At 50.1% G+C, this 14917-nt stretch overlaps 2 protein-coding genes across 4 annotated transcripts in view; one reads left to right on the top strand and one right to left on the bottom strand.

The window, feature by feature from the left end:
* Nucleotides 1-756: 756 nt before the first annotated feature.
* Nucleotides 757-8232, bottom strand: PPP1R15A (protein phosphatase 1 regulatory subunit 15A). The gene is made up of 3 exons (XM_077313593.1): nt 7975-8232; nt 4121-5531; nt 757-1934 (listed from the first exon to the last, which is right to left on the bottom strand). Exons 2-3 carry the CDS (start codon nt 5522-5524, stop codon nt 1659-1661), a joined length of 1680 nt encoding a protein of 559 aa, XP_077169708.1. The 5' UTR covers nt 5525-5531; nt 7975-8232; the 3' UTR covers nt 757-1658.
* PLEKHA4 (pleckstrin homology domain containing A4) overlaps nt 6427-14917 on the top strand; it is a 36596-nt gene continuing 28105 nt past the window's right edge. Inside the window, exon 1 of one of the 3 annotated variants that reach the window (XM_077313590.1) lies at nt 6427-6669. The gene's annotated coding sequence lies outside the window, so the exon portion shown is untranslated. Of the gene's footprint in view, nt 6670-13213; nt 13733-14917 lie in introns of those variants that run through there. The other 2 variants (XM_077313592.1, XM_077313588.1) reach the window with 2 other exon arrangements.

Below are 14917 nucleotides of genomic sequence, written 5' to 3'. Positions count from 1 at the left end.
AAGGTCACGACAGCAACTGGCTCAAGGTCATTTGGGAAGAGTTTTAATTCGAACCCCGGTTGGACTTCCTTAACTAGTTGCCCAGGCTGCTTCTCAGCTTTTAAGCAGATTTCGTTCTCCTTCATTGAGATGACTTACTTGAATATTTTAGGGGCAATTCAGCAAACATGCTCATAAGTGCTTCAGAGCTGGCATAGCAGAGATATTGAGCCAGAGTTTCAGGCTGAAGCCAGCTGGGAATACATTAGCTGGCGCCAGGCAACTTGATGTGTTCCAGTCTCAGTAGCCCCCCGCCTCCCTGTAACATGAAGGGACTTAGCAGCAGAGGATGAATTAGGTCCTTCCTAGGAAGAAGAATGGGGGGGACAGGTAACTGAGTGGCCCTGTTTCCTTCTCAGGAAAGGGTAACTGAGGCTTAGGGCCAGCTTGGTGTAGTGGTTAGGAGTGCGGACTTCTAATCTGGCAAGCTGGGTTCAATTCTGCACTCCCCCAGCTGAGTGACCTTGGGCTCTCCACAGCACTGATAAAGCTGTTCTGACTGAGCAGTGATATCAGGGCTCTCTCAGCCCCACCTCCCTCACAAGGGTATTTGTTGTGGGGAGAGGAAAGGGAAGGCGACTGTAAGCCACTTTGAGACTCCTTCGGGGAGAGAAAAGCAGCATATAAGAACCAACTCTTCTTCTTCTAAATGCTACCCATGGGAAAATGCATCATTCATATTCTCAGTAGGTCGCAAACACCAAAACGCCAAAGGGCTGAAACAACACCAATTTATTTATACATCAATATCAAAAATAGAAAACGGTCAGGTAGTTATAACATGCAGAAAGATTAATCACACATCCCGGATAGCAAATTCACATCATGTAAATAATTTAAATTTTAAAAAACATCTTGAAACGAGGCAGCTTCAACCACTGTCCCAAAGACAGAATCCCAATTTAAAAAGAGATGGATTTAAGCCAGCCCGTGAGATGCCAGATAAGCCCCAGTGGTCAGGCCTATACACAGAATGCCAATGCGGTCACTACAACAGCTAAAATCCTACTTCAACATAAATACTACAGAATGGTATGTGAATGAGGCATGTTAGCTTGCCCAGCTATGCTTAAATCCAGCATTATCCTGCAACAAGATTCAAGGCTAGAAGGAGCTGGGACCAAAGCTCCATCCAGCCCATGATTCCCTGAACACCCTTCAATCTCTGTCCCCCTGCCCATACAGCGTTGATACCAATACACCAACTCACTGTTTCAAATGCATTTCACAAGCCTTGCTCCCTGTTGCGAGAGCATTACATCAGAGACCTTGCTTGTGTACACAGTGGAGTTACTCACAACTGTGGTTCTGGGAGCGGGGAACTGAGGTAGCTACAATTTGGGATCAGTGCATTTATTGAGAAAAAGGGGAATCCAGGAGGAGAACCCTTGGTCCTGGCCCCGCTGGAGAGGGTAAAAGGAAGATGAGGCCAGATGGGTAATCCTGCTACACTGGAGGCTAAAGGGCTACGAATAAACATGCCCCGTGTTGATGGGTGGAGTTTTGAGTTCAGAAGCTTTCGGCTATCAAAATCCCAGCATCCTCCATCTCTGTTTTCGGCCCAGGTAGAAGGCTTTGCAGCCACCGCTGTGAACACCCTTTTTTATTTGTGGCTTCGTTTAGACAGACAGCTGCTTCCACCCTGCTGTACTCTGGAGTGCAGCATCAGGGTTTTCCGGCCGAACAAGATCCAGAGCCCCGTGGATCTTCCTCCAAGCCTCGGCACGGTGTTCCGCCTCTAGGCAGGGCCCCACGATGGCTCCCACCTCTCCAATTCTGCGTTGGAAGCGGCAGCGGTCGCGGGCCATTTCCTCCCAGGGACCCCGGCGTGCTGCTCGGGAGGCGTAATCCCAGACCACCAGCGTGTGGACGGTGACCTCGGGAGAGAATCGAACCTACGGATGAGGGGAGAGGACAAAAAGGTTATAATGGGGGTTTCTTAGAAGGGGAGCAGTTATGGGGTGGGGATAGGCACGTGGGAAAGAGAACAAGAAACCCTGCCTGGAAGCTTTTCTCCAGTTTTTGGGCGATGCTCTGCTCATCTTTTGCCTGAAAACCCCATAGTCTTGGGGTTGCTGTTAGTCGGTTATTAGGATGCTGCGCCATCCCTCTCAGTGGGATGCTGAAAACCAGGGCCTCGCTTCAGCAAAGGCCCTGGAGTACAGATTCATTTGGGCTGATTGGCATACCAAGCAGAAAGGCAGGGGAACATTGCAATGAAGAGCCTGTTCAAACCAAGTTCTTGTTATTGTGGTTAGTCGCAAAGTCGTGTCCGACCCATCGCGACCCCCTGGACAATGATCCTCTAGGCCTTCCTGTCCTCTACCATTCCCCAGAGTCCATTTAAGTTCGCACCGACTGCTTCAGTGACTCCATCCAGCCACCTCATTCTATGTCGTCCCCTTCTTCTTTTGCCCTCAATCGCTCCCAGCATTAGGCTCTTCTCCAGGGAGTCCTTCCTTCTCATGAGGTGGCCAAAGTATTTGAGTTTCATCTTCAGGATCTGGCCTTCTAAGGAGCAGGCAGGGCTGATCTCCTCTAGGACTGACCGGTTTGTTCACCTTGCAGTCCAAGGGACTCGCAAGAGTCTTCTCCAGCACCAGAGTTCAAACCAAGACCCGCTCCCAAAAGTGACGATCGTTCCGCACGGGGGCGAGGCGCTCTCCTCTCCTGTATCTTCTTATCTCGTTTCATCCTGCACTCAGCTTGCTTATCTAAAGAAAGTGAGGAGGAGGAGCACCCCACACCCATGCTGAGCAAACAGGTTATTCTCTGGACTGGATCTTGTTTTGAACTTGGTCTCTCCTCGTAGTGTTCGCCCACTGCCTTTGTTTGTGAATACAAATCAGCCTGATGGATTTGCACACACTCCCATGCAGCTGCGGTGGAAAGGTGCGATTCCACTTTGAGCCCACCCTTCATGGCTAGAAATCCTTTCTTTCCCCCTAGCTGGCCCTGATCTGGATTGCCCAGGCTAGCTTGATCTCACTGGATCTCAGAAACGAAGCGGAGGTAGGCTAGTATTTGGCTGGGAACGCCTCTTGCCTCGCCAACCCTACAGGTGTACCGAAAGACAGCTGTGTTTTGATAGCAGCAACAACAGGTGGGTGTGTGGACTGGCTGTGGCAACTCAGGCACACGGAAAAGGCATTCCTTCTATGCTCAGAGGCACCGTCTTTGTGTGTGTGTGTGTGTGTGTGTGATTGTCCCCTCCACTGCAATTCAATTAAAATCCCAAGGGCCCCCAGCATGAGTCCACTGTTTGCTCTGGGGAAGGCTGGAGGATATTTCCGTAGTTCTCTGAGCTTGTCACCGGAAATGTACTCAGGCAGATTTTAGCCTCCTTGTTGCGGGAGTTTTGTGTTTTATGGGGCAGGGTAGTTTATTGGGTTCTATGTCTGATGTAACCCGCCTCTAGTCGTTCAGAAGAGGCGGGCTAAAAATCAAATCAACTGATTGATTGATCAGTCAATCAGGGATGCTCCCAAACTGGGCAGCCCCACTGGTTCAGCCAGTCCCCACTTCAGTCTCTGAGCTCCTCAAACCGATGCAACCCACTGGTTTCTCTTTCCTGGCCTGTTCTCTCCTCCCTGGCACGCGCAAACAAAGAAATCCAGAACGCCGAGTGATGAAAGGAGGTGAAACCAAACGGCCCACGAGGGCATTGTACAAAAATCAACTCCAACACATGCCTTCATCCCCAATGGCCATGTTAGCGCCTATGTAGTAATTTCAGGTAATTGACAGCGGTGTTTAGAAGTCCACGCTCCTAACCACCCCACCAATCTGGCTAGGATACCCACCCTTTTCCCATCTGTCAAAAGTATACGGTTGCCTTGCTGTCCACCAATACCACCACAGTGGTTAGGGGAGAAAAGACCATCTCAAGAATGCTAAAAAAAAAAAATTCATGACTAGTGTCACACCTTTTCCATTATTGTGGACGAAGCAGGCAAGTCTCACCCCATTATTGAGGGTGAGAGGCAAAGCCAGGGGTGGTACTACTAATTATAGCATGACACTGCCGCACGCCAAACGCAAGAACTGGTTTATTCCATAAACATTTTGCAACGTGACTCACCTTCTTAGCCTTCTGGCTTTCCTTCCGGGAACCTAAGGATGTTTCCGCAGTAGCGAAGTCATGGTTTCTTCCGATTTCCGGCCGGCAGCATTGGCGAGGTGGATGCCCGGTGGCAGATCTTTGGTCCTTTGGGGAAGGCCGTTTGGGAGGGTTACAAAACGCCTCCGGCTTAGAATCCGGCTTTCTTAAGGAGGCTGTGATTTCCGTGTGCTTCCTAGGTTGAGGTGGGGTGACGGAGGCTGGCTGAGTGGACTTGGAAGCACAGCGTGAATGCAAAGAGTCCATGTTGGTGGAGAAGGATCTGTGGAAGTTCTCCGGAAAATCCTGATGTTGAGAGTTACCTTCTGCTGCGGAAGAACGGTCTCTGTTTTCCGAAACAGTGCCAGGTAAACACGATTGACCGGTCTCTTCCACCTCATCTTCACTTGACCAGTCTTCTGAATCATCTTCTTCTTCTTCATCATCATCATCATCTTCCTCTGATGGGCTGTAGAACAAAGACAGCACAAGGGAGCTCGTGAAGCCACAAGAGATCGGAGGTGTTCCTGTGTTCTCCTTAGCCTTCTCATACTGCAACAAGTGTTCCCCGTCTTCTGAAGAATCAGACGAACTTTCCAAACTTTGCTCTTCAAACATCACAAAATCCCTGCTACGTTCGACACTCTCCCTGCGTTCCTTGGAAACCCCTTCAGGATCCTTCTCAAAATCCCCAAACTCTTCATCGAGGCTACAGGAATCGTCAAAATATCCCTTGACGCTCAATGCATTCCGGGGTAAACCCCCAGGACAATCTGCCGTCTCCAGGCCCATCTCTTCGTCTGATGAGCTTTCCGAATAATCTCCAAACTCAATGGAGAGGGAATGACTGATCAGGCACAGCGCAGTGCCGTTCCCCAAATCCATCTTATCCATTTTAGCAGCACTGAAAAATGATTCTGGGTGCTGTCCATCTTCAATCAACCGTTCTACGGCCTCTTGAGACCAGCTTTCGAGGAGAAGATGCTCTTGACAATCCTTGTCGTGGTTGGGCTTCTCTCTGCCATGTATTTTGCTTCCATTTCTCTCGAGTTCTTCTCTTTCTCCCAAGGGCCTCCTTACTTTGCCCAAAGGGGCGGCTGCAGCTAGTCGGCATGCCCCCTTGGCGATGCCCACCCGTACGGCCTTCATCAGTGCTCCAGAGAAATTCCGGCAAAGGCGGAACCATTTCTGAACCCAGCCCATCGCTAGGCTGGCCAGGCGTCCTAGCAGGATAGCTGTTTTGTCAAGCTGGCCAGCCGGAGGGGACCGGCTGGATTCCAGAGGTAGTCGTGTGGATATCGCGTGTCCAAAGTGATCACGGCCAACAGAGGACACGTTCATGCTTCTTGGCTGTAAAGCCAACGCCCCGGACAAGTGAGGAGGCATCTTGGACCTGAAAGTAAACAGAAATGAGAATAAGCCATAAGCTTTATCAGACTCTTGGGCAGCCTTTTTCAAGTGTTTTACCGTTCAGAAAGCCCTGAAATGTGATTCAGAGTTCGAGAAACCCCAGAAGTGGTGCATTTGTGCACCACATGTGGTTGGGAAGCAGAGCTGCGAACACCTGGGGTCCCTCCCCTTCTCACCCCCTCTAGACTCATCATTGGCCATTGGGGGTAGGTTGACCTGATCGTATACGGTCATATTATGACAAATGTTTAACAAATTTAAAATATATGTTAAAAATTAACTCCCACCCGTTCAGGAAACCCTTCCAGGGCTGTGCAGAAACCCCAGGGTTTCATGAAATTGGGAAATTCTGATCTAGGGGCTCTAGGATGGGAAACTTGTAGATGATAATTCTGGAAGATTGGTTTTTTCCAAAATCCTGTCGTTTGTTGCAAAATACCTGCCCCGACAACACATTAGAAGCGAGAAGTTCCCAGGTTCCAGCCAGCCAGGAGAGCCACTGTCCAATCAGAGCTGATCCCAGTGACTTAGCCAGAATGGCATTCTGCACATGCTCAGAGGTGCTGCTAAGAACGGCTACCCTCCAGGGCCGAGCTCTGCTAATGACGCTAGATCTCAGCCCTGTTTTTGAGGGATGTTATGCCACTTCTCCGAGGAGTTCGCCTGAACCCTGGGGCAAAATAAGCCAGGAGTCTCGTGTTCTTTGGGGGTTCCCGGCAGATTGGACTCTGGTTAAAGGCATCTTATTCCTTTGTGAAGGAAGGGAAATGGGCTTAAGGAAGGTGAGTCAGATCTTTCAAAGTGGCCAGTCAGAGGAAGACCTTAGAAGCCTGCATCCCAGCGTTCCTTCCTTCCTTCTTTCCCTGTTCTGCGCTCCAGTTTCTCTCCCTTGGCTCGGAATCGTTTCCCTGACTGAGAGGTGTAGGTTGAGTTAATCCTGGGCGCGCCCCGAACAAGCTCCGGCAAGTGTCCCTGGAACGCTGGCAACACCCCAGTCCGGAAGCAGAAGTTGGGGGGGGGGGAAGAAATCATTCACATCCACACACAACAACCAGCAGGCTCCCGTGTGCTGCTGGCTGCCGGGGAGAGAGGCAGAAAAGCCGAAATTTTGACCACAACAGGTTAGAGCTGGAAGGGGGGGGAGGAAGAGAAGGGAGGGGAGTATCGCATTTCTGAATTGCAGCAGGGGAAAGGATGGGCGGAAGCTAAATTTACAGGAGGGGCCTGATTGGATAACACCTGGATTTTGAAAGACGGGGGACCCTGACCATCACCCTCTTCTCCCCAAAATAAGACCGGGCTCCCTGGAGAAATAGATCATCCCTAAACCTCTGTAGACACTCCAGGGCTAAATCTGAGAAAGCTCTTAATGGTGGGCAGACAAATACTTGGGAAAGATGGGGGCGGGGAAGTGGAGAAACTTGGGAATGACACTTTGTGAACAAGAGATGCACCTAGGGTTGTTGGTCCCCCCCAACCACTGGCAGGGGATGGGGGGCTAGGGTTGCCACATCTGGGTTAGGAGACTCCTGGAGACTTTGGGGGGTGGAGTCTTGGGGGTACAGGGACCTCAGTGGGTAAAATACACCTTCCGAATGATCCACTTTCTCCAGGGGAGGGGACCTCTGTAGTCTGTAGGTGAGCTGTAAATCCAGGGGATCCCCTGGTTTATAACTAGCGATCGGCCTCCCGAGACAGACCCGAAACCAGCAACTGTGATTCTTTTCCCAAGCCAGGCTGGGGGTGGGGGAGCCGAGAGAAAACTAGGGCCTTCTCCAGGAGAGAAGCCAAAACATGGCAAAAGGAGGGTGTTGTCATTGGTGAGGGTCACCCAAGGTCAAAGAAGAAGACGGAGGTAACCAGAAAAGGGCAATAGGGAATTAAGGACAGGGAAACGCAAGGGGGGATACAGGGATACAGGAGGCAGAGATAAAGTCCAGACCTACAAAGGGAAAAGGGCCAGAATTTTTTTTGGGGGGGGGGGGGAGAAGATGGTTGGATGGATAAAAAAGGATCTCTGCGGGACTGGGCCAGTTCCACCAGATTCCAGGAAAGGCCTATTCCAGGTTCTGTCCTCTTTCCCGGGAAGCTGGCCCTGTGGGGTGCATTTGGAGCAAGCCGAAGGACCGAAACCGACTGGCAATGAGGCCAGGCAAGCAGGCAGGGCTGCGGGGGTGCGCTGTGGGGCGCTGGCCAGGAGGGCCCGGGCTCCCCGAGGGAGGGACCCAGGCAAGCAGGAGCCGGGCGTTGCTCCTGGGAACCTGGAGCTGGGCGTGGGATGAGGTCAAGGCAATCTGGGAGGCAGGATTCCTGGGCAGGGAGGAGGAGAGACCAGAGGGAAATTGGGCAGCAGCAGCAGCAGCAGCACCGGGAGAGGGTTTTGGAAAGGGGCCAGGAGATCCCGATCCAGGGGGGCTCAGCCTTACCTCTGGGGTCTTAACCCGGGGCCAGCTCGCTCCAGCAAAGGGCTCGGGGGCAGGCGCGGGGGATGCAGCGCGGGGCGGCCGTGGCGAGGCTCATCTCTCTCTCTCTCTCTCTCCCGGATCGACCGACGCGGCGTCCGCTTTATTTGCAACGAGTGGGTTTGATTAGAAGACTGGCATGCCTGGACGGCCGCCGGCGTCACTCCCCGCCTATATAGCCGCGCGCTCGGAACCGCTGCGTCACGGGCCGCTGACGTCACGGTTCTCCAGGTGGGCGCGGCCCGGGCGAAGGACGGGAAGGCTCGAGAGCGCTCGCGGAGGGAAGGGGGGGGGGGGAGTGGAAAGCGGGGCGTCACGTGACGCGCCTGGCGGAAGGCTGGCTGGCTAGGGGGAAAGCCCCGAGCTAGTGATTTCCAGTTCCACTTTTTGATCCTCAAGGGAAGTTTTTCTTTTTTGTTAGAGGTTTGGATGGTGGAAGTGGAAATTGCTTACTCGCGCAATGCGTCCGTTTCCCCGCAGTCAGGTGATATGCATGCCGCCTGTGTGTGCGCGCATGTATATTAACAACAAATATTTAAGTAAAATGAAATAAAGGCATGCCATTTATTATGTAAATATATATGTATTGATATGTTATATAATTATATGGTTTAAAATTATATAACACTTATGGCCCCATACAAGCTGCCACCCCAGGCCAGATGTTAAATCGATAAATGATATATAATATTTATGGGACCGTGGCTGGGCGTGCCCCTCTCCGATTAGCAACAAGGGAGCTGTAGCAAGAGAGCTGTTTTTATTGCAACAAGAGGAGGCTCCAGCCAAAGGTATGTGTCTGGTCCAAAACACTGAGGCTGGCTGGTGATAAATTGATTGGTTGATTGATTGATTTTTAAGCCTCCCCGCTCCAAAAAGGCCACCCAGCGGCTTACCGCGTAAAACTTTACAATACAACCTTAAAATCTTAACATTTCCTTTTGAAACACTTCAGTGGCCCTGACATATAAGCTATCACCCAGAGCCAGAGGTTAAATCAATAAAATTAAATAATAGCTTTTATAGTCTGCAGCAATTCATCTTCTCAAGTACGCACACATAACTTTTTGGTTATTCAAATGGGTTTTTTACTTATACACCTCAAGTCCCTAAAAAAAACATTGGCCATTCTGCAAATTCGGACCACCCACAACATGCACAATCGCTTATTATTATTATACTGGTTTTATGTGCAAACTTGCAAACTTAAATGGACTCCGGGGAATGGTAGAGGACAGGAAGGCCTGGAGGATCACTGTCCATGGTGTCGCGATGGGTCAGACACGACTTCGCACCTAACAACAACATGTGTGAACTGCCCCAAGACGATTAGAAGGGCAGTATAAAAGTATGAACACAAATAAATAAATAAATAAAAATAACGCCCCGGAATCAACCTCCCAAGTCAGCCATTTCCTCCGGGAGGATGGATCTCTCTCACCTAGAGATGAATTGGCAACTTTATTTTTTTAAGCACAGCTTTTTAGCTTTTTAGCACAGCATTGCGAAAAGGAGACAACAAAAGAACCGCCGATAGCATCATAAACAGCACAGGTGCCAGGAGAGCTCCAGGAGGCAATAAAACGAAATCCATCCCCTGAGAGCAGCTGTCCCGGAGGCCCAGACCTGCTGCCCTAATCTAACCTAACCCGGAATGGGTTTAGCCCTGAAACTCAGGTTTCGGGGCTCATTAGCAGGGCGTGTCTGACTGACATTTTGGGGCTGCCAGTCAGCCCACACATGGTGGTGGCGGCTGCTTCTCTGCTTGTATGCTTGGGGCGACTGTTGCAGATACGTGCTTGAAATGGGAGGCCGACGTCCGACCGGCACGGGCAGTTCAGCTACAGGTTATGTCTCACGCCCGTGTGTATGCTATTAGCTCAACTCGTGAAGGCCACATGGCGGTCACTCCACAGGTGTGTGGATGCCCCATGATTCAATTTTCCATGACCTGTGCAGATTCCAATGTTGTGGGTAGCTATTATTTGGCGTGACCTCACTAGGCCTCGTCCTACGATGAGTCTTAGGCCAGGGGCGTTGAGGACCCGTCCACCTTTTCGTTGAGGCCTAAAGTCGCGGTTGAAGGTTAACTGGGATGGGCAGGCTTCCCAATTGCAGGCGGGGGAATTCCTGGGGGTTGGGGGTAGATCTTGGGGAGGGCAGAGTTTGGGGCGGAGCAACTGAGCATGAAATGGTGCTTGTTTGAGGACCCAGAGATGGTGCTGATTTTAATACTTTAAAAAAACAAACAAGGTTTATCCAAAGGATGTAAACAGCCCATCCCAAACTACAGCTTTTGCACAGGGCATTCTGACAGCTGGCCCTGAGGCTTAACCACATGACGTTTTGTACCTGGTTACAACTATTTGGTCCAGGCAGTGATGGCTCATACCCTCTGGAATTGAGTTACTAGCGTTGGTCACCTTTCCAATGGTTTGCATCATACGTACTGAGACACAGTTTGACTTTAGTGGCATTTTGAACACCAACAAAGTTTTGTTCCAGGTTGCAGTTTCTGTCTACACATGGACTTCCTCAGTTACGAGATGGAAGTTTCATATAGGTAGAGGGTGAGTAGCAAGTCAGCCTACAACGTAATACACGCTGAATCTCTCATACTGCTTTCTGTTTAGCTGATGCCTTTCCTAACGTGGTTTTGTGGTAGCTCTATTTCTCTCTAACCCGCAATATCTCTTTAGTCCTCTGAGGGGGAGTTTTGATGGTCTCATCCGTTTGTTTCTTTGCTTGTATTGTCAGTTGGCAAATATGTTAGCCAGACTGTTGGTTTCACTGCTGGGATCAAAGAGGGATCCGGGATCCAGGATCTCTGGGCAGCGTGGACTGGGGAACTCTTGTCCTCTTCCTCCCCGTCCGATCCTACTAAGGTTGCCATTCATCAGGGCCGGTTCCACAGTTGTTATTTGCCGGTGCCTTGACTTTTGGACAACGAGCCTGATTTTGTGCCTACATTTGAGGTCTCATCCGGTGCCGTCCAGGAGTCCGTTTGCGGCTTGTGTTTTACATTTCCGTCGAGCGTTCCTGGCTCCCACCTTGCCACCCTTCCTTAAAAAAAAAATCCAAGCATGCCCAATAATGGAATGGCGTCTATATGCTGTGCAGCTCATCCTCCCCTCCCCAGCCTTCTCGAGAGCAATGCAAATTCAAAGGCCGCTTAAGAAAAATGGCACCTGCTTGTACCTTTGTTTGAAGTGTGCTACTTCAGGAAAGCATTCTGTGTTGTCAACTGCCTCCCCCCCCCCTATAGTGCATGTTATTTTTCTTTTTAAAAACCCCTCCGTTTTTTGGTTTATGGTTGAGGCCAGCGTGCTAAGGTGCTGGACCCACCCCCTTGGGTTATTCTGACGGCAAATTAGGTGACACGGACCCCCCTTTTTCTGCCCCGTTGGGAGGTTATATTAGGGGAATGGACTAGTTATATCGAGATTCCACCACATTTTGTGTAGTTTGTTTATTTTGTGCATTTTATTTGATTGTAACTTCTGGTTGTGTTTTAAGGGATACTTTTTATTGGAGATTTTATGCACTTTTTGTAACCTGCCATGATCCTTACTGGGAGTGGTGAGTAAGAAATGTAATAATAATAATAATAATAATAATAATAATAATAATAATAATAATAATAATAATAATAATAATAATTTGTTAGGACGTTCTACATACGAACACAAAGACAGTGCTGCTGAATGAAATTAACAAGGTTCCTAGCCTCCCTGCACGAAACTGACCAGGGCTCCATTTCCCTGCATGAAATTTACAAAACGTTTTCTGTTGAATATATTTTTTGCTGCAGGGGGAGATGGTAAGGTGGTGTGTGTGCGCGTTGTCCTTGTGCTACTTTAGAGCTGCGTTTTAACATAATCCTGTTCACAATTTTTAAAAAACTGCGGGTAGTGGAGGAGGGTGGGCAGAGGCACAGCATTGGTCAGGTCTCAAACGTCATCAGTGGAGAAAGCCAGTGCAGCTTTTGAGCTTCCACTTGGTTACTGTGATTTCCCTCCCAAGGGAGGGGGGAGGGATGTATTTCCTCAGGGTTCACAAAACACCTGGAAAACAGGGAACGCATTTGGCGCTGTGCCTGAATCGTGAGATTTTAATGTGAAAGTGATGAAATTCCGCAGAGCTTTATGAATGCTGCCGCAACGTCTTTAGTGACTGCGGAAAACCGTTTAGGTGTCTCCAGGAATTTCCCAACCCAAAGCTGGCAACCCTAGATTATAAAGAGCGATGACGTAGGTTGTGTATATGGGCCATTAGAGGCCCAGAGCTTGAGATCCGGGCTGGGATCTTAAAGCACCCAATTGGGAGCTTGAGAATCCCAACTAGCATCATAAAAATAGCCAATGGGAAACAAGGATTACGGACGTTCTGTATCTTGTGAGATGCCATCCAACGAGAGATCTCTGCTTAGGATCAATGAGGTTACAGGGTGGAGAGATCCTTTTATTCAGGATCTGGGTATGTTGGGTAAGGTTGGGGAACTCAGTTCAGTGTAGATTCAAATGGGTAGCCGTCTTGGTCTGATGTAGCACAATAAAATCAGTCCAGTAGCACCTTTAAGACCAGCAAAGATTGATTCAAGCCATTGATCACTGACATAGACAGTTTTATTTCACCTATATGTTTTTGTAAACGGCAACCGAATTCGTGGGGACTGATTGGTTGTTTTTGCAAAGAAATATCCGATGGCTGTATTTGGATGTGTGACACAGTTTACTAATTGAACAGAATTAATTTTTGCTTTATATTCCCACTGTCACGATGGAAGTTCATAGTCTGAGGAAGAGTGCTTGCACTTGAAAGCTCACGCCTGGGATAAATCTTTAAGGTCCTGCTGGACTCTCAGCTCAGCGTGTTTTGCTTGGGTCAATAAAGAGCTGAAACGAACGACCAGTGTCCTCGTCTCGGAACCCATGGATTTCACAACTTTTAAAGTTTTATTTTACAGTTGTGTTTCCGTTTCTTTTGGAAGTGGAATCTGGGTGAGTCCCAGATATCTGGGGGAATCCAGCCGTCGGGGGGCACCAGACATCAGCAAAGCACCAAGCCCGGCAGGATTTCTTTCTGCCTTGTCAGCCTCCCAAATCACTGTTTTTCTAACGCTTTGTAGCCACTCCTCTCCCCGGAGTTAAGGTCAGGAATTCTGTCTCCCCTCTCCCCCCACGCTAGCCCACTGCCCTATCCTGTCTCCGTCTCTTCCTCTCTGCCCTCCCTCCTTCCCTGGCCAAGCCCCCTAAAAGGTGGAGTAGGGGTCAGGGTTGAAATTCAATATCATTGCCTGCTTCATTCCTTCTTTCTGGGAGCTGCAGGGAAACCAGGAGAAGAGCAAGAGGGAGAAAGGATCGATAAAAGGATCACGGAGGGAGAAGGGTACGACAACAAAGTAGCCGAGCAGGCAGGTTGTCTGGAATGGAGCAGAGAGGAGGAGGAGGAGGCAGATGAGATGAGGGCTGCACGGGGTGGGGAGATAGATGAGGCAGGCAGATAAGGAAGGCGGGATGCCGGATGGAGAGGCTGAAGCGTAAAGTCAGAAAAGACGGCAAAAGATGAGTTTCTGTAGACTCGACGGGTAGGGATCCAGAACAAAAAAAGACAAACAAAGGAAGGAAAGACTTTAAGATTTCAGTGTTTAGCTGCTCAAGAGCCTCTCCGCCTTGCAGTAGCAGCTCCGCCTGGACCTCCGGAGGTAGTTGGCAGGAACCAGGTAAGGTCTCTTCTCCCTCGAGTCACCTTAACCCCCTTCCCCTCTGGTTGGGCAGGGCTCTGTCTCAGAGTTCAAGGGAGAGGAGCAGGTGCGCTCGCTGCATGTTGCTCCTGCATAGTTCAGATTCTCTGGGGGTCCAGCGGTCCAGTTGGGTGGGCATCAAGGGAGCCAGGGACGGCTGCAGGTACAGTGGACAAGGAGCGTCCATGGTGCTCCTGCCTCTTCTCTTTGAATTGTGTCCTTTCCCTGCCTCACAATGGCCAATAGGTCCATGCCAAGAAGGAAGGGAGAGTGGGATGGCATTTATTTTCCAGAGTAAACACAGGCAGCAGGAGTGCTCCTTAATGCCTCAGGGGCTCAACTGTCCCACCCTCCAATACTGACCAGGCTGAGAACAGGGATCTTCTGCTGCATCCGTGTTCTTAAGATCTACCTGATGGAGAACTAGTGTGGCATAGAGGTTAGGGACAGGCCAGGGGAGGAGCATCCGCATGGCATGCAGAAGGTCCCGGGTTCAATCCCTGGCCTCTCCAGCTTAATTGATGCCATAATAGGCAGTGTGGAAGCCCATGACAGGTGATGTGAAACGGCCAATGTGAGAAGACCGTATTGATTTGAATGGACCAAGGTTCTGATTTAGTTAGGGAAATACCTGGAGGTTTAGTGGCAGAACCTGAAGAGGTTGGGGCTTGGGTAAAGGAGGAATTGTAGTGAGGTATAATGCCGTCCCTTCCGCCATTTTCTTCAGGCGAACCGATCTCTGTCGCCTGGAGCTTAATTTTAATAGTGGGAGATGTCCAGTCACGACCTGGAGGTTCGCAAACCTATATTTTGTATATGTGGTTGGGTTAAAGCCCTTGCTCCACAGTAGAAGCAACCTTAGGCCTGACGCCATCTTTCAACCGAGCCTACCCAACAGGGCTGTGGTGAGGCTGAGGTAAAAGAAGGACGACTGAGACGACAAGTCATTTTTGAGCAAGGCGTCCATTCCCCCCCCCCCAAAATAAGAAGTTCTTTGCAGGAGCCCCCTGGCTTTGAGATTTTTCTCACAGGAATGCGTTCGCTCCACCTCAGTGGCCTTCTGCCAGGCCCTCTGGGCACGGCGAGTTTTTCTCAGGCCTCTGAGGTGAGGCCGGCCAGCCTTTCTCCGCAGGCCTCATGCTTCGAAACATGGCGAAGAGGGCA

The sequence above is a fragment of the Paroedura picta genome, chromosome 16 (genome assembly GCF_049243985.1).
Source record: "Paroedura picta isolate Pp20150507F chromosome 16, Ppicta_v3.0, whole genome shotgun sequence".
NCBI classification, from domain to species: domain Eukaryota; kingdom Metazoa; phylum Chordata; class Lepidosauria; order Squamata; family Gekkonidae; genus Paroedura; species Paroedura picta.
Note: the sequence above shows the minus strand (reverse complement) of the source record. Positions and strands in the feature narration are given on the sequence as shown.

Excerpts from the sequence above, each read along its gene's own strand:
- PPP1R15A (XM_077313593.1), bottom strand. The coding sequence starts at position 5,524 with ATGCCTCCTCACTTGTCCGGGGCGTTGGCTTTACAGCCAAGAAGCATG. Across the intron at positions 1,935-4,120 it reads AAAGCCAGAAGGCTAAGAAG|GTTCGATTCTCTCCCGAGGT; the intron begins GTGAGTCACGTT and ends CCTCATCCGTAG.